This window comes from Orussus abietinus, unplaced genomic scaffold (genome assembly GCF_000612105.2).
Source record: "Orussus abietinus isolate OABI.00-Male unplaced genomic scaffold, Oabi_2.0 scaffold37, whole genome shotgun sequence".
Taxonomy (NCBI): Eukaryota; Metazoa; Arthropoda; class Insecta; order Hymenoptera; family Orussidae; genus Orussus; species Orussus abietinus.
In genome coordinates, this window is record NW_019394759.1 from 554,983 (window position 1) to 574,275 (window position 19,293).

General features: G+C 41.3%; 3 protein-coding genes across 5 annotated transcripts; 1 reads left to right on the forward strand and 2 right to left on the reverse strand.

Annotated features, from left to right (window-relative positions):
• Window positions 1-1,332: 1,332 nt before the first annotated feature.
• On the reverse strand, window positions 1,333-5,066 carry LOC105696190 (methyltransferase-like protein 25). Its single transcript, XM_012418435.1, has 6 exons — window positions 4,860-5,066; window positions 4,564-4,788; window positions 3,444-4,002; window positions 3,173-3,310; window positions 2,915-3,079; window positions 1,333-1,484 (listed from the first exon to the last, which is right to left on the reverse strand). The coding sequence occupies exons 1-6, from the start codon at window positions 5,064-5,066 to the stop codon at window positions 1,333-1,335; spliced, it is 1,446 nt and encodes a 481-aa protein (XP_012273858.1).
• A 61-nt stretch (window positions 5,067-5,127) lies between these two features.
• LOC105696269 (presequence protease, mitochondrial) lies at window positions 5,128-9,403 on the reverse strand. Its single transcript, XM_012418623.2, has 2 exons — window positions 9,220-9,403; window positions 5,128-8,682 (listed from the first exon to the last, which is right to left on the reverse strand). Exon 2 carries the CDS (start codon window positions 8,637-8,639, stop codon window positions 5,538-5,540), a length of 3,102 nt encoding a protein of 1,033 aa, XP_012274046.1. The 5' UTR covers window positions 8,640-8,682; window positions 9,220-9,403; the 3' UTR covers window positions 5,128-5,537.
• Window positions 9,404-10,052: 649 nt separating this feature from the next.
• Window positions 10,053-15,529, forward strand: LOC105696270 (ATP-dependent zinc metalloprotease YME1 homolog). 3 transcript variants are annotated; one of them, XM_012418624.2, is made up of 13 exons: window positions 10,053-10,268; window positions 10,717-10,848; window positions 10,925-11,347; window positions 11,465-11,684; window positions 12,028-12,122; window positions 12,249-12,492; window positions 12,571-12,703; window positions 12,845-13,082; window positions 13,187-13,429; window positions 13,513-13,659; window positions 13,780-13,947; window positions 14,033-14,183; window positions 14,925-15,529. In XM_012418624.2, exons 1-13 carry the CDS (start codon window positions 10,242-10,244, stop codon window positions 14,978-14,980), a joined length of 2,277 nt encoding a protein of 758 aa, XP_012274047.1. In that variant the 5' UTR covers window positions 10,053-10,241; the 3' UTR covers window positions 14,981-15,529. The 3 variants fall into 3 exon arrangements, 2 of the variants coding, with proteins under 2 accessions (XP_012274047.1, XP_023288984.1); XR_001103702.2 differs by having other exon boundaries at window positions 10,054-10,268; window positions 14,033-14,656; window positions 14,736-15,529; XM_023433216.1 differs by having other exon boundaries at window positions 10,054-10,268; window positions 12,031-12,122.
• The last annotated feature ends 3,764 nt before the right edge of the window (window positions 15,530-19,293 follow it).

Genomic DNA, 19,293 nt, shown 5'->3' on the forward strand with positions numbered 1-19,293 from the left:
TACGTTAGACTTCGCAATGTTACTAGACTATTGGTTTCCATTAGATCGAAATGAGTTTCTAATTGCAGGATATCAAGAGATGTTTTTTCTAAGCTATTGAAATAGTAAAACTAGTTTCAGGAGATGGGATTGCAGTTAAACGACTTACTTTAGTCAGAGTCATGACGTGTGTAAAGTCAAGAGTACATTGTCCATACAGGATGAATTAGTCAATGAATAACCAACGTATAAATATCAGATATGTGTATATAACGAACTTTTACATTAAGTGAAATGTCAGCATAATTGGTATAATTGCCATGTTAAAAGTGTCTAGATTCGATTGAAAAAAAAAAAAAAGCGAAAGGTTGGCTTCGCCCTTCTAGCTGCCAATTCTTTCGGTCTAGGAGTCTCGACTATTCGATATATGGCCCTTTGGAGATCGCACAAAATCGGCAGGACGCAATCAAATTCCGAAATTACGAGCCACAGTGAGCACAAAAGATCGGAATAAAATTCCCTAGGTTAATTAAGGACGTATGGACCACCTTAAAGGAATCCGTAAGAGGTCAGAAGACCATTTCTATGACGAGGACGAAATGGAGGATCGTTAAGGAGGAAAGAGGAAAAGATAACGAACAAAGCGGAGATACTGGACTCTCCGAAGCCTTTATAGAGCTCAAGGACTGCACTATTTTTTTCTCGAAGTGCACCATACACGTTAGAAAAAGCATAAAATGCGTTGTAAACGCCAAAAACGACCTCGACAAAACAAGGGGAGAAAAGCAGAAAGAAGGTCGACGTCACACACTCATCTACACAACATAACACAACGTTAACACACTCACGCGACACGCGACTAATACGCGTTAATTATCAAAATGTATTAACAGCTACGAGGACAAGATCGCGAGGAGAACAAAGCGGAACCTATTAAAACCTACTCCCACACAACTATTATTACAAAATGAACGTATTTGAGGCTTTTCGAATAACTCCAACGGCTTTTTGATCGAAATAATGAAAATGGCAAAAAAACGTACTCTCTCTCAATATATAAAACTAATTCCTTAAGGTTTAAACCAAAAAAGCGAAGTATCTAAGAGGCCGCAACGGTACGGTTCGAGCAGTCGTTTCCTTAAAAAAAAAAGATTATAAAAAAAGGCGAGATAAAAACCCCAAAAAAAATATATGCAACAGCTCCTCCACTTTCTCGGGGAATCCTAAACCCCTATTTTTGACTAATCCTAATCCTACTTTTCGAGTTCACTCATTCTCTACGTCTAGCGCGTTCGTGCGATATTCGCATCCGACTTTAATCGAGATATCTTTCCTTTCGTTCCTTTTCCGTTGTTATTTGTCCTCGTGTCGATCGCCGTTATCGTCGTCGCCACTTTCGTTATCATCAACGTAGTCACGTATCTCTCGTTCCTTCTTATTCTTCTTCTTCCGCTTCTTGTTTTCATAATGGCGCTGATACCGCTGCAACTGCGAGTAATATTTTCCTGCAAAGAAATACGAATGTCTACCGAAATAGGCGGAGGGAATTTCGTCCCGTGGCGAGTTTCGCTTCCGGACTCTTTGTTGTTTCTTTTTTTTCTTCCCCTCGATATTCCACTGTTAGGCCCTCGAGGGTTGTTAGAACTCGCGGACATTATAAGGAGAGTTAGGAACGTTACAAGCGCCCCGGTTGATGGTTTTTGATATCGATAATTAGAGGTGACAAGTGTTCCTTCCGGCGAGAGACAGGAAGCATTTTGTCATTTTTTCGACATCCACGGTTCTTGACGAGTCGCCGTGTAATTAAGAGACTAAAACACTTGTACTTAACGAAGGGAACGCGATGCGTCAATGCTAGTCTACTCTTAAATCGCTTAAGTGTTATATTCCGTTAAATGTTAGTTAGACTATAAATACGCCTTAAAGAAGGGTTTGCGACTGATTAGATCACTTATGGTTTATTAAATAAAAGATGAGGAAAATGATCCGCGAACACGTGCTCCATCGATCGGAGCCGGAGGAAGCTTATTAACGAGTCGTTGATCATTTCTGTTGACAGATATTAGTTGGACGTTGAGTTGTTAATAGGGTTAATATTTTAGCCGATCTGGTTAGTACTTAACGAGTAAAAAGGGGCGCTTTGAAGGAAGGGGAGCCAAATGGCCGAAGCGAGGAAGCGAATTGTCGCCGGTTCCGGGTTAAATCGACTCGATTGGTAATTCTTTGCAGGGTAGTTTATCGACAGGTACAACCGAGACAAAGACTTGATTCCTCGGCACAGGGCCGACACATTTGTTTCTAGGGTACGATCGTTCGATTATCGCCGTGAGATTTGCCTTGTCCGAGGGTGGTCGGCTCGACAAGAGGGCCGAAACTCCACACACGGGTTTCCAACGCCCCCTTATACATATATATATATATAAATATAAATATATATATATATAAATATAAATACAAATATACATATATACATAAACGTAATTATTAATATCGAGCGAGAAATCATGTTCCTGTAAGCTACGTACGTTCTCACCGAGCCGAAACGACTTTCATTGCCGATCTTCGTAAAATCTTTCCGTTTCGAACTCGTTCGAATTGTGAAGTTATTGTCATTGCAAAAGTATTATATTTCAATGGATGCGAATTCCGAAATAAAAACACAGTGAAAAGTAGCGCAGAACACGGACGTCACCCTCCACGGGCCCTGCACACTTCCTCTTCGCGGTTTTCAACGCCGGTTCTTCCCTTCGCGGAATAACAACTGTAGGAAGGGCTGTTGCATTATATACCGTTTATTCTGTTTAGTAAACACTTTTCTTTGTCATTTATCTTCGTTCCCTTTATTCTCCCTGATATCACCGTTTCCTCGAAACGATCGCGTGCGATCGAGGGGACAATTTTCTGTCAGTTACTGGAATTAATTCCGCTTGGAAACCTTGCTCGTTTAACCAACAGATTCGGTCCATTAAAATTAACGATTCCGCTGGGCTCTGCAGGTGCATCTGTAGGGCCGTGTACGCTTCGGCAGCTTCGATTTTCTCCGAATTCTTGTCCCATAGGGATTTCCCGTCCACTTTTACTCTTTCCTTAAATGCAGCTCCTAAAAGTTTGCGGATGTGTGCGTATGAAAACGGCGAGATGTTTCCTCGTAAAGCGCTTCTTTTTTTTTTTTTCGTGGCAACAAAAACCGTACCTTCCGCTACCTGTTCGATATCCCCAGTAAATTGCTTAAATCTGTATCGTTTTAAGGAATCCAGAAGATATGTTTCGAAGTCCGCGCACTGACTTTTCCTCGTCCCCTTTTGAACTCGTTTCTCCAACCGAAATCCTTCTGGAAGAAAAGACCCCTCACTTGGATTGATAAAAAACGATTGAAATTGATTGCGCAGTAGATTGATTAAGAGAAAGGGAATTTCCTTTCCTGAAATATACAGTCGTGGAGCTTAGATATACTTTCGACTCACCTTTATGGGCATACAATTCGAGGACGGCTCTGGCAAGAACGTGAAAGCCATGTTTACGGTGCAATTCTTCGGAAGCGTCGTTCCACCTCTCAGCCGATTCCTGACAAGCTAATCTCAAAAATGGCCTCTCCAAAAACATCCCACCACTTTTCCCGAATTCCTCTAAAGCCTCTCGAAGCTCCACGGAGAGCGGGAAGTGGCAAAAGAATTCCCCCGTTTCCGCGGGGGCCATTTTATGGTAGCAACAAGACATTAGAACTAAGAGGCGCGCCGCCGCCATTTTGGAGAACGCTTTTAAGGCGTCGACGCTAAGATCTCCGCAGGCGTGAAGACCGATTAAACCGACATTCTGACATTCTTCAAAATGCTCCCGCAGTAAAGATTCTATTATCTCGATGGAGTTCTCGTTTACCTTGCAGCAAACAAATTTCACAGCATTTCTCGATAAAGGGTGGTATTTCTCTTGCCTGCCCTTTGCACTTTCGGTGTTCCTTGGGCTTGCTTCTAAGCCCAGGACCCGGTAACCGTATAATTCGTGTAGTAATTGGCAGATGTACCCCTAAAGTGCAAACGAGAGTCGATTATTTATCTAATTTAAGGTGATGTGAAAGTGGCGTCAAAGAGTTCTTGTTCGTGAAACTTTTCTCCAAATATGGTGTACCGAATCGATCCTAACTTTACAATATAAATACGGAGGGTATAAGGAAGGTCTTGAAACTAATGAAATTTATTCATGGGTGTCGAAAAGATTTGTTATGAAAAATGATATTTCATCAGTATCAGGACCTGCTTTATGGTCTCCACATTCATGTTATAGTTTGAAACGATTCAGCACACTCAGTTCGGAGAAAAGTTTCGCGAACTCTTTAGACGCCACTTTAACATCCCCTTAACTTGTTAAGAATGTTTGTTTTCTCGAGACAGGTATTTTTTTTTTTTTTTAATATGTATGGTATGGACAACGTGATAAATCGGACATTGTGCACATTGCCCTGTCCTTATGCCCAGGTATTGTTCGCAATGTCCGTATTTATTACCTTATCTAGAACATAAAAATAATTCCCGTGTACCAGTTCTTCTTTTAATCACGAAAAGAGAAATCATCGTCACAATTGTTTACCAATCCTGCTCCAAGATCGACGATCACATCGATGCCCTGTAAGGAGCATTGTTCGTGTACCAATTGCGTCAAGTGACAAATTTCGTGCCATTTCTTCGGACTCAAACCCCTGAAGCATTGCTTTGACAATTCGATATTTAATTCTAGACTTGACTTTTTGTAGTTCAACTTGTCGACGTCACTGCAGGCTTCAACAAAGTCATTTAGCGATTTCGGCCAGAATTCCTGCAAGAAGAAAAATGAATCGATAGGTTTTCACGATAAATGTTGAACTCGACAGAATCCGTGGTACCGACCTTCGTCGTCTTTTTGACGACAAATTCGTTTAGCTCACGGCAATCTAAGTCTTTCAGGGCTTCCAGCCATCCTTCCGGAAAGTTGTCCAGATGACCGCGAAGAAGTAATTTGGTAACTGGATCCTCGTAGAGCCACCGACTTTCCGAAAAAAGCTTCAACGAGCCGAGAAAGTACTTACGCTCGGCGGTTTCCCTTCGGCGAGTCATCTGAATTTCAGAAAAACAATTTCCTGGGGGACTTTTCATCCAATGTTTATAAATTATATAGGAAATTTGTCCGAAGAAATGGTGCCGTTTCTCTTAGAATTAATTACAATTTTTATTCATTCTCGTCGTCAAATTTGGTATACGAGCACTGAGCTGCTCTCTTCTCAGCGATTGCGAAATGGAAATGATTAAATTTGTTTAAAAGAATACGCTTACAATAACGCTTAATGTCTTTTACATCATTTACATGATACCTCTATTTCTCCTGCATTCGCAGCTAAACTGCAAACGCTTAGAATACTTTGCATCGAAGACGTCTTATGCTGAGGCAACTATGATTACTTTTTTATAAAATGTACATACTTCAGTGAAAACAATCTCGATTTAAACAAACTTTACGCACAAAGTTAATTTCATAACGTTTTCAAACTTGCACTAAAATTAAGGACTGTTTCTAGGTACAGGTTCACATCACTCAACAGCTTGCGCTTGAGTCTCTTCCTCTTGATCAAAGACGATCCAATTTTCTGAAGTCCTATTTGTCACATCGGTGTTATCAGGACCGATTAAAGAACGACCCACTTTCACACCTTCCGCACCAGGCTTCAAATATTTCTCAGCAACGTGCATGATATCCTGTTCGGTGACATTTTTCGCCCTAAGCCTTTGTTCTTGTATCTCGTCATACGTGAGATTATATGCAAAGTTAGCCAGCCCTCGATTGCCAGGTGGTGTAGGAGCATCGAGACGCTGGAATAAAGACAGCTTTGCCTCGTCGATGTCCCTTTCGCTAAAGGTCTTCTTCTGAAGAAAGTCATAGGCACCATCAAAGATATCCAGAGTGCGACTAAAATTAGGGTCGCGATAGGAATAAAATGAAAATATGCCATCTAAAGACAATTTTGCTCCGCCAGAGTAAGCTCCACCTTTCTCTCTAACTTCTGGGTGAAGGTAAGCCGATGTCAGTAATTTAGATAGCACATTCAGTGCGGCATAATCAGGATCTTTATAAGGAACGGTGGAGATTGCCTTTGAAGTATAATTCACGGTAAAAGGCAGAACATGGTGCACACTGGTTTCCGTTGGCTCAAAGTTCTGTTCGGTGAGAACGAAGGGCTCCTTTGACTCTCCCTGTAAATTCTTATAGAAGCTCTGAAGACTTTCCACTGTCCTTTTTCTGTCTCTGTTCGAAATATTGATCATAGATCTCATGTGATCCTTCTGGAAAACAGTCTCCGAGATCCCCTGTAGCATTTTCAAGACCGTGTCAAGGTCTTTGCTTGCTGCTAGTTTCTTCATTCTGCCAACGAAACGAAGCCCTGACTGGTTTTCTCGAAGCTTCGCAATGGGAGAGATCAAGGAAGCTGCACTGCTTATCGCATAACTATGTCCAGAGTCAGCGATCCCATTCGCCAGGTTTGCAGCAGTGATCTTTACCAAGGTTTCAAATCGTTGGATATCGGTAAGGTTAGGATGATTCAATAATTCCTTCCAAAGATCCCACATGCCCTCCATGTTTCGTTCCAAACAGAAGGAATGCAGGAAAATCCCTTCCTCGAAGCTATTGATGTTGCTCTTGTTTTCAGCAAGATGGCTAGACAGATAAAGCCCTCCAGTCTTCAGCTCGACCATCCTATCAAAAGTCCTATAGTCGAAATTTTTCGTTCCCATCTTCACAACTACTGCATTGAAGAGAGGAAGAAGATCCTTCTCTTCTTCCGAGAGATTTTTAGTGTTCAAAATCGCTCTATAATAACAGATGCCATTAGTTGGTTGAATGGTGTACTGTAGAGGAACTCCGGAGATGTCGATATTGTCTAAGTGGAACCTCTCGATGTCTTTCTTCAAGTCCTCGATTTTTAGTGTTGGAAGTACTCCAACATCCTCCTTCTTTTGCTGCTCTGCCAGTAGAATCTGACCCTGTTCAAAAACAGAATCCAGTTCTGTCTCAGAAAGGGAAGTCAGTTTCTGTTTTAATAAAGCCTCTTCTGCAGCAGCTACATTAGTCTCATAAGTCTCGTCTGCAGACATCGTTAGTGTGAGGCGATGAGGATTCTTCAATAGATATTTTTCGGTGAGGCTTTGCAGGTAGTTAGGATCAGCTCTTAGCTTCCACCGGAGATTTTGAACAGCTTCACTGATCCTCATCGACTGAACTACACTACCTTCGTGGTTCCACAAAGGAGTCAGATTGAATAACAAATGTAATCCGAAGTTCGACGACTGGTGCTTTACCTGAAGCTCAATATTGTGAAGCACAGCTTCTAGGTGGTCCTGCGCAAACCCTTCAACAATAACCTTTTGTAAAGTATTCTCATAGACATTGAGGATCTTATCAAAATCATCGCTACGAACTCCTTGAAGACTGACAACAAACATTGTATCTCGAGTTTGGGCATCGAACCCTGTTACTGGTCCAAATCCAGTCCCCAGATTGGATTCCACAAGACTCTTATAAAATGCTGAATTCGGCCCCTTCAATAGTAACTGGGAAATTATATACAGTTCGAAGGTAATCTGAACATTCGTGATGTCATTACACAGATTGGCAATTCCAATTGTACTCTGCCGACTAGGATCTGCTATCATCGGATCATTTTTGCAGGAAATGTGTTCTCGTCTAGGTTGTTTCCACCGTTCCTCAGATGGTACTTTCGACATTGAGGGGTTTATTCTACCTGCCGTGGACAGATATTCCTTATCAAGGAATTCCAAGTGATCTTCCAATGGGAAATTCCCATAGGAGTAGAATCTGGAATTAGAAGGGTGGTAATATTTTGAATGGAAGTTCACTAAGTCAGTGTGAGTCAACTTAGGGATCTCTAAAGGATCACCACCGGAGATGACTCCATAAGTATGGCTTGGTAAAATAGAGTTCAGTAAACGTTGGGCAAATATAGACTGGTTTTCATTGAAGACGCCCTTCATTTCATTAAAGACAACGCCCTTGAAGATTATTGGAGAAGACTTGTCGGAAACGTCACTGTGTTCAAGACGCCATCCCTCTTGACGAAAGTCCAGCTCTCTCAAATTAGGCTTGAAGACTGAATCCAGATAGACCGACTGAAGGTTTCGGAAGTCTTTTAAATTCTGTGTGGAGAATGGGTAGATAGTGTAATCTGGCCCAGTCATTGCATTCATGAATGTTGCCAGAGAACGATGCAACATTTTAAAGAAAGGATCTCGACAAGGAAACCGCTGACTACCACATAAAGTTGTGTGTTCTAAAATATGTGGCAAACCAGTCGAATCCATTGGAGTCGTGCGAAACCCAATTGAGAACACATTATTGCCATCGTCACGATGAAGGTGCAAATATGGTGCACCTGTAGCAACGTGTACTAGTTGAACCGCTGTCAGGAACATCTCTTTAACGGTGTCCACTCTAGTCACTACAAAACCATGCATCACTTCACTTTTTAAGAATTTCCCATGCTGATGCTCTTTCGGTGAAATTTCAGGGACCCTTTTCTTCAATGAAGGAAAAGTTGTAATGATTCTTGACGATCCCCGTAGAATGGACCATGAGTCTCTTGAGAGAGACCCCTTAATGGGGCTTATGCGGTGTAGCATCTTTCGCGTAATTACTGCCACTTGCTGAATCGTAAGTCAATATCTGAAATGAATCGACGTGATATTACGGCACTCTGATTCTAAAAGCCAGAAATCAATATATTTTCCCTCTTTCTTTTAAAAAGAAACTATCAACTAGAAATTGCATAGTTCAATGAATTGCAATTTTAATTCGGAGAATCGAGAGTCTACCGTAACAGCACTTCGATTCAACGAATTGAACTTAAGTATATGCAATATGTAAAGCTTTTGTTCTCCTGCAATGTGAAATACCTCCAATTTAAAGCTAACTTGTGCTCCCAGTATATATAAATGATGCAATAATGAACACACAATATAACACATAAATATCTGTATTAACTAGTTCTCTGTCCAAATCACACAATGATATCTATTTTCCCTCAGCAATATAACGCAACAAGAAAATGATAACATTCATCGTTAAAATAACAGTAACCTGACTACTTTATAAACCACTCCAAGACCGCGTGAATACCGGTGTTGAGGTTACAATACATTCTTCGATTATCCGTAATCTAATTGGTGATTTGATCTCACCGTACTTCATTCTGTTACTTACATTCTCTTAAAGACGAATTAATTATCGTCACAGAGATATTACCGTTAAATTATACTTTTATTTAAATTAATCACATGTCAAAAAGAATCAGTTTTCAACCACAAATGAGCGTCGTCTGCGGCTTCTAGAAACGACCCGAAACGTACAATAAAACGTGCTTATCACGTGAGCGGCAATAGAGAAAAAGATAAAAAGCAGAGATGAGTTAGGAGATTGCTCACGGGCAGGACGTACGAAACCAGAGGGCAGCACAGGATGCGATCGTGTGGGGATTGTCAAATATATTTTACCACTTTATTTATAGTTATTGCTTTATTATCACAGAAAAAGGAGCGGATTTCCACGTGCGCTCTAGAATTGATCACAAAGCCTTCTTCTTGATTTTCAATCGTTTCTCAAACATTTTAAGTCGTAGTCGTCTTTTGGTTCGAAGTAAAGTAATGTGCGCGGGGTAACGCAGTTTGCCCCGTCCTGAACGCATCGCGCTCGATGCGCGCGACGCCTCTGGTGTCGATGGCCGGACTTCGTCCCGGGCCCGCCACAATCGCACGATCCTGCCCGTAAGCAATCTCCCAACTCATCTCTGATAGAGAAAAAGATAAACAGTCTACAATTTAATTGATATATTCTCTTTTAGCAGCGCCACCGTAGGCTATTTCTATAATTATATTCACTACTTTTCGGAGCCAATCAGGGCTCACCCGGTTCTGAAGTCTCCTCCAATGGGATTTAACCTTTCCGTTAGAGCCGTTTCTTTCGAGGTGGCCAGGGTGATTTTGGAACACATTCGATACGAGCGATTTTCAATGTAACCAGCGCGGTGCATTGCGAATTGCCTCTGCGAGATGTCTACGTGATGTAGACAACCTCAGCGCGTTCAGGAACCTCAATGTCATGAAATCCTATCTGGTTTGACCGCCCAGCGACCGCGACCGCGAAGGTGCCGTCCACCTTTTCGGCATTATTGTCTCCACCAAGAGTCAACCTATCTGCGTGCAAATCGGACTCGACAACTTCCACAAATGATTTCCCTGCAATCGCAGAATCAGGTGCGTCAATAGACCGAAGCCAACACGTTTTCGCAACATATCGTCAGCCTCGTGTGTCTTCCTAACTATTCTTAACTATTTTTAACCATTCAATGTCTTCTTTTGTTTTCATATACTGTCAAGTCGGATCAAGAAGTTTCAGCAAAAGGCAACTCGTGGCATCGATCTTTCACTCTATGTTGCCTTTATTATCTTGACTTTGATCGATTGCTTTTAATATTTTTTCCTATCTACAAACTGTTGATTCGAATTGATATACTCAATGAAGAGCTCGTCCATATATTCGCAATAGTTCATACAATTGGGTTACATTCGATACCCAGGCTTCTTTCTTTCGTGTCTGTACTGTTGATTAATTAAAAATTCTAGTGGATAAATCCCTTGTAGCACCTAAAGTGCTGTAGATCCTTTACCTAAGATTGTAAAAGATCCGTGTTATTACTTCCAGGTGTTGTATCACTTGACACAGCTTACGTCAACCGTTACACCTAGACCATCGCCATTTGGCGCAAGATTAAAAAGACGCAATGAGTCCGATAAAAAAACTAAAGATGTTGTCTGCGCAGATAGTTTCCAAGAGGTATATGAATTAGAAAAAAAATGAAAATCTATTTTTCTCACGGTTTCTTAATTTTTTTATCTTATTCTATTCACAGACAGCCAAAAACTGTACCGAAATGTCGATGGAAAACTTAACCCTACAGCATTTGGCTGCACCTCTTCGGCTTAAGAGGGGTGACATATGGGAGATCTTAGAACAGGTTTCTAAGGGCAACTCGTTAAAGGTTGCTGACAGTAATCTCCGGCAAAGAACATCTTATGTCTCACACTCTAGCTTTGCCGAAAACAAACGACACTTCCCGTGCTCTCATCTTTCCGAACCAATAATCTTACCTGCGATATACATCTCTTTGAAACAACATCAACATAGACTATTTCATAGAGTCTGCTTTGCAACATCCTTTGGACATGACTTCCAAGTGCGCCACTTCAAAACAAAACGCACTTTAATCTCTGAAGTAGAAAGGAATCCTCCATTTGGGACAAAATTTCGAAAATGGATTGGAGTCCCATCTCAGGTATCTACTAATAAAATATTTATATGTTCATTATTAATGATATCTGGTCCAGATGCATTTTAAAATATTTTTGAAAACGATAAAAACTTCCATTATTCTTCATTTTTATCCTTGTAGGACAAAGCAAAGGATTATCCTGAATTAGAAAAGGTCCGAAATATGCTGAACGATGCCGAACTACCTGCAGAAGAACAACAAAGAGTTAAAGTGGCTTTTGCAGAAGGATATTTGGCTGGATATGGAGGAAAATCCAAGAATATTTTCATTAGAGCCCTTAAAGGAATCAACTACGGAATAATGATAGGTCTTGTGTGTTCCATAGTACTTATTATGACGGGTAAGTGAAGCAGTTTCTCAATTTTCAAATCAGCTCATTTTTACCCACCTCTTGGTCACCGTGAACCTATATCTTGGTCTCAAAAATATCTTTATAAACATATGCAGTACATATTTATAAACATACTTGAAAGTGTATAAATATCCTCTTACTTAATGCAGTACCGCGTAGGGGTACATTGTCATTCTCATACCACAACACCTTCAATTTAGTGTATTTTTATGAAATTTTTAGAACAGAGATGCTCTATTTAATCTCAAATAATAAATTGGTATATGTTTAAAAACTAAGTTAGAAAGAAGACGACTAAAGTATAAAGCATCATGCAATGATTTATTTCTAGCAGGTACTGCAGGCAGTTTTTTCCGGATCTCAATAGGCAATCATAATGAAGTAGATCCTGAAGATATTCATGTGACTTTCAACGATGTTAAAGGCGTAAGTAATTTCCAATTACTTTTGTAAAAACAAATGTATAGGAGTGAATATGAAAATAAGATTATTATGATGTAAAGGGCATTACGATCTATCGAATAATTGAACTCGTTTCCACTAATTATCCAGGTTGACGAGGCCAAGCAAGAGTTACGCGATGTTGTAGAATTCTTGAAGAATCCCGACAAGTTTTCAGCACTCGGTGGGAAGTTACCGAAAGGAGTATTGCTTGTTGGTCCACCAGGAACTGGAAAGACTCTGCTAGCACGCGCTGTTGCAGGAGAAGCCGGAGTGCCATTTTTCCATGCGGCGGGTCCTGAGTTTGATGAAATTTTAGTTGGTCAAGGGGCCAGAAGAGTTAGAGATCTTTTTAGTAAGTCATAATCTTTGTTATTAATCGGACACAAATTTCATTATTCAAGGTTTCACTTAAACTGAATAATCATTTCAGAGACTGCTAAGGAACGTGCACCATGCGTAGTGTTTATCGATGAGATAGATTCAGTTGGTGCAAAGAGGACTACTTCGGTTCTCCATCCATACGCAAACCAGACAATCAATCAATTACTTTCTGAAATGGATGGGTAAGCTGAAACAACATTTTCATAATATATTCGCGGTACAATCGTAAACGAATTTGTTTTAACCCTGACTACGTTTATTATACATGTATTAATTTCTTTTTTCTTTTGGTGACAATCTTGCCTTGACTTTCTACATTTTAGATTTCACCAGAATGAAGGCGTAATAGTTTTGGGAGCTACCAACAGAAGGGAAGATTTAGACAGAGCTCTCATGAGGCCTGGTCGCTTCGATGTTGAGATCGTTGTTAATCCACCAGACTACAATGGTCGCAAGGAGATTCTTGACCTGTACTTGAGTCGAGTCCTGACACATAATGTAGATGTAGATTACCTTGCCAGGTGCACCACCGGATTCACTGGCGCAGATCTTGAGAATATGGTACACACTTGGTAGCTTCTACTGGAACTTTTGGACTATGAATCCGAAAGTAGAGATAACATCAATGTTTAAAGTACATCTATTAATGGAGCGTATTTTATTAGATCAATCAAGCTGCGGTGAAGGCTGCTTTGGATGGTGCGGAATCAGTTACGATGGAATTTTTGGAAAGAGCCAGGGACAAGGTTCTCTTGGGACCTGAAGGTAAAAAGAGGATGCAGGACGAAGAGGTCAATCGAATTACAGCTTATCACGAAAGCGGCCATGCCCTCGTAGCTTACTTCACCAAGGATTCAACGCCGATACATAAAGTGACCATCGTACCACGAGGCCACTCTCTTGGACGTGTAAGATTAATCTACCCAATATTATTGAGAGTATCATGAAAGCATTTCATTATTTTATTGTTTGAGTTTTACTTTTATTGTAGACGTCATTCCTGCCTGAAAAGGATGTCTATCATACGACAAAATCGCAATTGTTGGCAATGATGGATACGGCAATGGGTGGACGAGCAGCTGAGGAACTAATATTTGGTCCCGATAAAGTCACCACTGGTGCTTACAACGACTTTGAGGTATGCTTTTGAAGTAAACCAACGTTTCATTAAACTTCTATTAGTGGATGTGTTTTTTAAAAAATCATTTCGAGAAGACAAAATGCGTCCAATTAAATGAATTGAATTTCTGTTTCGCAGAGAGCCACCGAAATAGCAGAAGGAATGGTAAAGAAGTACGGAATGTCGGAAAAAGTTGGTTTCAGGGCTCACAAGGATCCGAACAGCTCTTATTCTGTTAATAATGGTAGCGACGTCAGTCCTGGCATGAGTGAACTCATTGACAGCGAAGTGAAACGTCTTCTGCAGGTAAGTCGATCAGAAATGCACACCGGTGAAAAGTCAAGAGACATTGAAAAACCTCATTTAAAAATGAATCTACTTTAACTTTAAGGAGTCGTACGATCGTGCGAAAACGATCTTGAAAAATCACGCAAAGGAGCATAAACAAATGGCGGATGCTCTGCTGAAGTACGAGACTCTGGACCTGGAGGACGTGAAGGCGATCGTTAACGGCAAGAAAACCAAGCCAGAGAACTTGACCAGTAAGAGACCGATTCTGGAAGTTCCAAAGAATGTCATGACATAATCGATTCATCAGGAAGCAGCCTGTGGCGACACTTAACCATCCCTTGAAATCGCTTCGCCTCGTTCGTTTATTTCCTTCCGAAAAAGAGACAAAAGTAACGATAAATAGAGCAAAACCTTAAAACGCACGGAAAACCGTCGAGTCTTCCAGAATTTCAAACGGATCGATAGGAGCATTTGACGTGCTTACTCTTAATTGACAGCACTAGAGATCCCTCGAAAAATTTCATCGCACCTCCTTTGATCCGAAGTAAAGAACGAAGTTTCCCAAGCAGAACTCCTCGAAAGTAGTTTAACCTATAGACTGCTTTAGCCGGTGTCAGGAAATCATACAAACTGACGATTAACTCAGCGAAATGGAATTTTTGTGAAAACAAACGAGGAAAGAGTACCACGATCTGAAACGCTTGGCTATTTAGCTGCATAATCGGTAACGTTCAGTTAACGCGATGAGTTTTCCTTTCGAGGATTTCTTGCAGATGCTTTACAAGTCCAAATTGTATTTACAGAAAATGTTTAAATAACAAGGAATTGAAAATTAAGTGGAACCTTGAGTAAACGAGATTTTTTTGCGATCGAAAGCGAAGAACATCCAAGGGATCGAAGCAAAGGGATGGCTTTCATGTTGCGACTCGATCGGTCCTGTGGGACTTCCTTGATCGAAATGGGGTTTGCTGGATGAAATGAAATTTTTCCAGACAATGATGAGAAAAACATCGAGAGCAACGACGGCAGTCGACCGGAGAAGCCCTAAGAGAATTTGCATCGACCACTTGCATTCATCGCTAATTTCCGGCAACTCTATTGAGAAGCCGACGTAACTGTCTGACAAAGTACTGAGATAAATCAAGAGTTAACTGCAAGAAAATGTTTTAGATTTAAAGGACTTACCGTTTACTAGGCATCCTGTCGTTAAATCTCGAGTAGACTCCCCGAGTAAGACTTGACCACACTTCTCGAAGTAGGTTCAATGAGACGCCTTGTTTTACTCTCTGTCATAATAAGAACGTTGGAATTAATCACGAGGCATTTCTGTTATGAAGGAACACTCGAGAATCTCCAAATTTCACGTTTCCTCGATAACGCGTCTAAAAGGACAAGACACGGTCTTAACAATATGCCTCCCCAATCTCGGATTCTTCGAGCCAATCGTCTGTATAATGATATAATAAAGAATCTAGACTGCTGTAAAGGGAATGCCTACTTCTATCTTTCGTTCCGTTATATCAATTATGATGTACTGACAAGGTGAGTATGCCAATGCTTAAATGTCCAGATAACATAAAGTTTTATATAACAAGTATCTCACAATGTTCAGTTTCACTCACCTTGACCTGTAAATAGTGAAGAATCTTTTTTCTCTTACAACTTCATAAAAATTTCGACGGATCTTTAAAGAGCCACTAAACAATTCCTAACACGTGTACAATTTTCCTTTTCTTCCTTTAATTCGGACAAGGTGCTAAAATGAAGGTATACACCGTTTTAGGCCATACAATGTTAACATTTTGTTTATCATTATACAGTAATTATAAATTATACAAAATTATATATATATTTATATATTTATATATTTTATATTTTGTATATTTCCTACCTAACTTTTTCTCGCTACGGTGTACGAATTATTCAATCGTAATCGTAATTACGTGTAGAAATCTATTACACACTTTTTTTTTTTCTTGTGCAAACTATCTACTCTTTCGGAACCTTTTCGAACTGAAAAAGCGCACGTTCCTGAGGACGAATTAACATCAAAAAGGGTTTCTTTTTAGAACATTTTTAAGCCTAAAGTCATTCCTTCTAATACCTTTAAATACCGGAAATAATTTTTGTTCCATTTTAAAAATATTTTCAATTAATGCGAACTACACTTCTAATTAGCCCTCGGCGAATCTTTCCGCGTATCGAATTAACGGACTTCGAAAATGATCTTTAAACGTGTACCAATACTGGCATTCCTGGCTGTTGAAACGAAGGAAAAAGAAACGACTTTTCGTCAGATTCGCTTTAAAATTGGGGCGCTTCGTAGAAAAAGGCTCCGAGTCGGGAATTTCATAAGGGGGCTCGTCTTTCGAGGAAAGGAAAGTTCAAACTTGCCGCCATTACGACGTGCCACGAAATGTTTACGGTTGCGCATGCGCTCACGCCGTGAGCATACAATGCGCGCGTACGAATCGCGTACTCGACAAAAAAAAAAAAAAAAGAGGTGAAAATTGCGCAAGACATTTCTTTTTCGATTCCCTGATATACGTATTAAAAAGATACATATATACATGCACGTTAAAAGCTGAATCCCTAAAGGAGAAGAACATACTTCGGCTTCAAATGTTCCAATTAGCAGATTTCTCAGAAGGTACGTTTTCCTTTCGAAACATCTTTTATGCGCGTCGATGCAAAACACCCTCCAAAGACACGAAAATTTCCATTTCTGAACATTGTACAGACGTTCAACATCTCTTCATTTGCCCGTAGCTTTTTTTGTCTTTCTTCCTTTTATAAATACATTAAAATTTGGACGAAGCGTACTCGGTATATATAAAAAACTTTATTAAGCTCGACGTTACTTCACGTATCCATGCGGAATCTATTTTCGACATCCTGAGACTTACGAAAATTGTATCAATTAACAGACAGTGTATCCTTTAGATTACGCTTTCCTGCGTATATCAGAGGATCCCAAAAAGAATACATCGAATTACAAGCCAAAGTTACTAAATCCGCCATTTCGAATCAAGTTGGACGTCGACGACTAGCTGTTTCCGTCGGGCCAACCAATGGCACTCTACGCTACATCGGAAACGACCAATCGCCTTTACCAAACGAATTCCAACATGGCGACTCCGGCGACTTCTGGAACCTACTACGGACCAATGGAGAACGGGTAGAAGGCAGAGGCAGGTGAGTGTATATATACATACATATATGTGTGGTATGTGTCGTGTATAATGTGTGTGTGTGTGTTGCGCGCGCGCGCGCGTGTGTGTGTAAGCACTCACGCAAATATCACAGTTTACTAAATCATCGATACAAGAGTGATAACGGTAAAAATGTATAGTAATGATCATCATAGTGGCTAAATTGAAAACTTATGGATTAGGTGGCGATTTAATTCCTAGAAAACGGACAAATTAGGAGACAGGAAAAAAAAAAGGATAGGTATAGAGCGGGGTCGTAACTAATTCCAGAGACGAGCGGGGAGATCTTTCACGCCATTGTCGAAGGTAAAGCGCCACTCACTAGGGTCGTGAAACTGCTTTCAAAGGGGCGAATAGTTCTCTATCGGTAATGAAAAACGCGACTGCAGATTGCAAGAGCAGCACAGCACCGATAGGATGAAGTTATCGCCTTTTCGTTTTCAGTATCAGGGTCAACGTAGGTTGGAATCACGAAGATTTCACTCCTTTGAAATTAGTTCCAATTTTTACAGAGAGGTAAAGGGCGTAGAGGGCGCCAGTGGTCCGTGCCTCCCTTTCAAACGGGGGCGCGAAACACCTCCCCGGTCACCTCTGCTAATTCCTTGGAGGAAATATAAACTTAACCTTACCCGGAGCTTAGGCTAATCCCTAAAGAGAGCCACAGCGGTCACGTGACCAGCACCAACCAATCGTAGTACCTCTACGAGCGTTACTCTCCCAGGATTCGTCGGCGAGTACCACGTGACGCGTCTCCGGCTCCAATCGAATCACTGCACGCTACTTCAATAACTACCGGGCGTCTCTAACCTCTTTCAATCCTAGAATTCACTTCCTTTAGCTCCGAAGATATTTTTCTTTTTCTCCCGGACGAGTTTTTCGAAAAGACCTCCTGCGGTCTCTCAAGTACGCCTAAAAAGTTTAAAAAGTGCCGACAATTTTCAAATCTAAGTACACCTACGTGACGTCACGGCGGTAACCATATTGAAGTTGCGCGCGGAGTAAGCGTCACAGTAACAAATCCATTTTCCCCATTCACTCGCCACGCGCAGACACACGTAACACAGCCATACTATTATCGTCGAGCTCGACGTGTCCTAACCTAGCGTCGAAGAAGTCGATCGATTCAATAACCGAACGTTCGCATCGACTGTCCCCGTTTAACCTCCAAATATCTTCGGCTCTCTAGCCGTAGCTGAGCGGTCGCGAGCGACCGGTAGTTTCGCGATTCGATGGTGAGAATTTTACAGTCGGTACCGACGCGGGAGCCATATTGAATTCTCGTCCACGCTGATTGGTCGGATTCAACTAGAATGCCCAATGACGCGTCCTGCATTACATCGGAAGTAACCAATCGCCTGCGCATATCGTAATTTCACATGGCGGACGTAACAATGGTAACCGGTGGGATAACGAAAACTGTGAGGACACCTATGCAAGAATCATAACTCGCGACACATCCAGCGGGGAATGGACACACTCCGTGGAATTCGGGAACGGACGAAACTCGACGAATCGCCCGTACAACGGTCTCTTGACAAGCTTCAAAAGGCGGCTGCGATTGGTCGATCGCTAATACTAAACTATCGAATGGTATCTGCGATCTCGCGACAGCGATTACTCGCAAGTCGAATGAAAAATGGCGACGTCCCCGAGAGGACGAGTCCCGCCCTTAAGGGCGCTCACCACTCCAGCGATTTTGCAGGGCCTCGCGGGGACAACGATTCCGAACGTATTTCTAAATCGATCGAGCTCAACGAGTGCTCATATCGAAGATGAAATGTTGACCTGTGTTTATATGGGAGCGATTTTCGATAAGTGGTCATTTTCATATAAAAAAGTGCAACGACATAATTTCAATGCCCTTTTACCTAGGAAGGAGGTGCTCGATCGAAAATCGCTCCCATATAAACACACGTCAACATTTTATCTTTAAAACGAGCACTCGTTGAGCTCGATCGGTTGAGAAATACGCTCAAAATCGTTGTCCCCGTGGAGCACCTTTTTCAGGATTTTCGAGTTTCTCGCGAGGAATTTGGGCATTCCTTGGCAACCGTTGCCGACTCTAGGCGGAGCGTCCAACTGGCGTGTGCGGGCGGCCGGGGGTCACCCACGTTTCGACGCCTAGTCCAGAGGCGTCTAGCCGCTGTGT

What these genes read in the sequence shown, in the direction of transcription:
- LOC105696269 (XM_012418623.2), bottom strand. Translation starts at nt 8,639, where the DNA reads ATGCTACACCGCATAAGCCCCATTAAGGGGTCTCTCTCAAGAGACTCA.
- LOC105696190 (XM_012418435.1), bottom strand. Translation starts at nt 5,066, where the DNA reads ATGACTCGCCGAAGGGAAACCGCCGAGCGTAAGTACTTTCTCGGCTCG. An exon ending in TCGATCTTGGAGCAGGATTG is followed by an intron (nt 4,003 to 4,563) that starts GTAAACAATTGT and finishes TTTGCACTTTAG; the next exon opens with GGGTACATCTGCCAATTACT. An exon ending in TATCGAACAGGTAGCGGAAG is followed by an intron (nt 3,080 to 3,172) that starts GTACGGTTTTTG and finishes GCAAACTTTTAG; the next exon opens with GAGCTGCATTTAAGGAAAGA.
- LOC105696270 (XM_012418624.2), top strand. Translation starts at nt 10,242, where the DNA reads ATGATTTCCCTGCAATCGCAGAATCAG. An exon ending in GGATTGGAGTCCCATCTCAG is followed by an intron (nt 11,348 to 11,464) that starts GTATCTACTAAT and finishes TTATCCTTGTAG; the next exon opens with GACAAAGCAAAGGATTATCC. An exon ending in CTTTCAACGATGTTAAAGGC is followed by an intron (nt 12,123 to 12,248) that starts GTAAGTAATTTC and finishes CTAATTATCCAG; the next exon opens with GTTGACGAGGCCAAGCAAGA.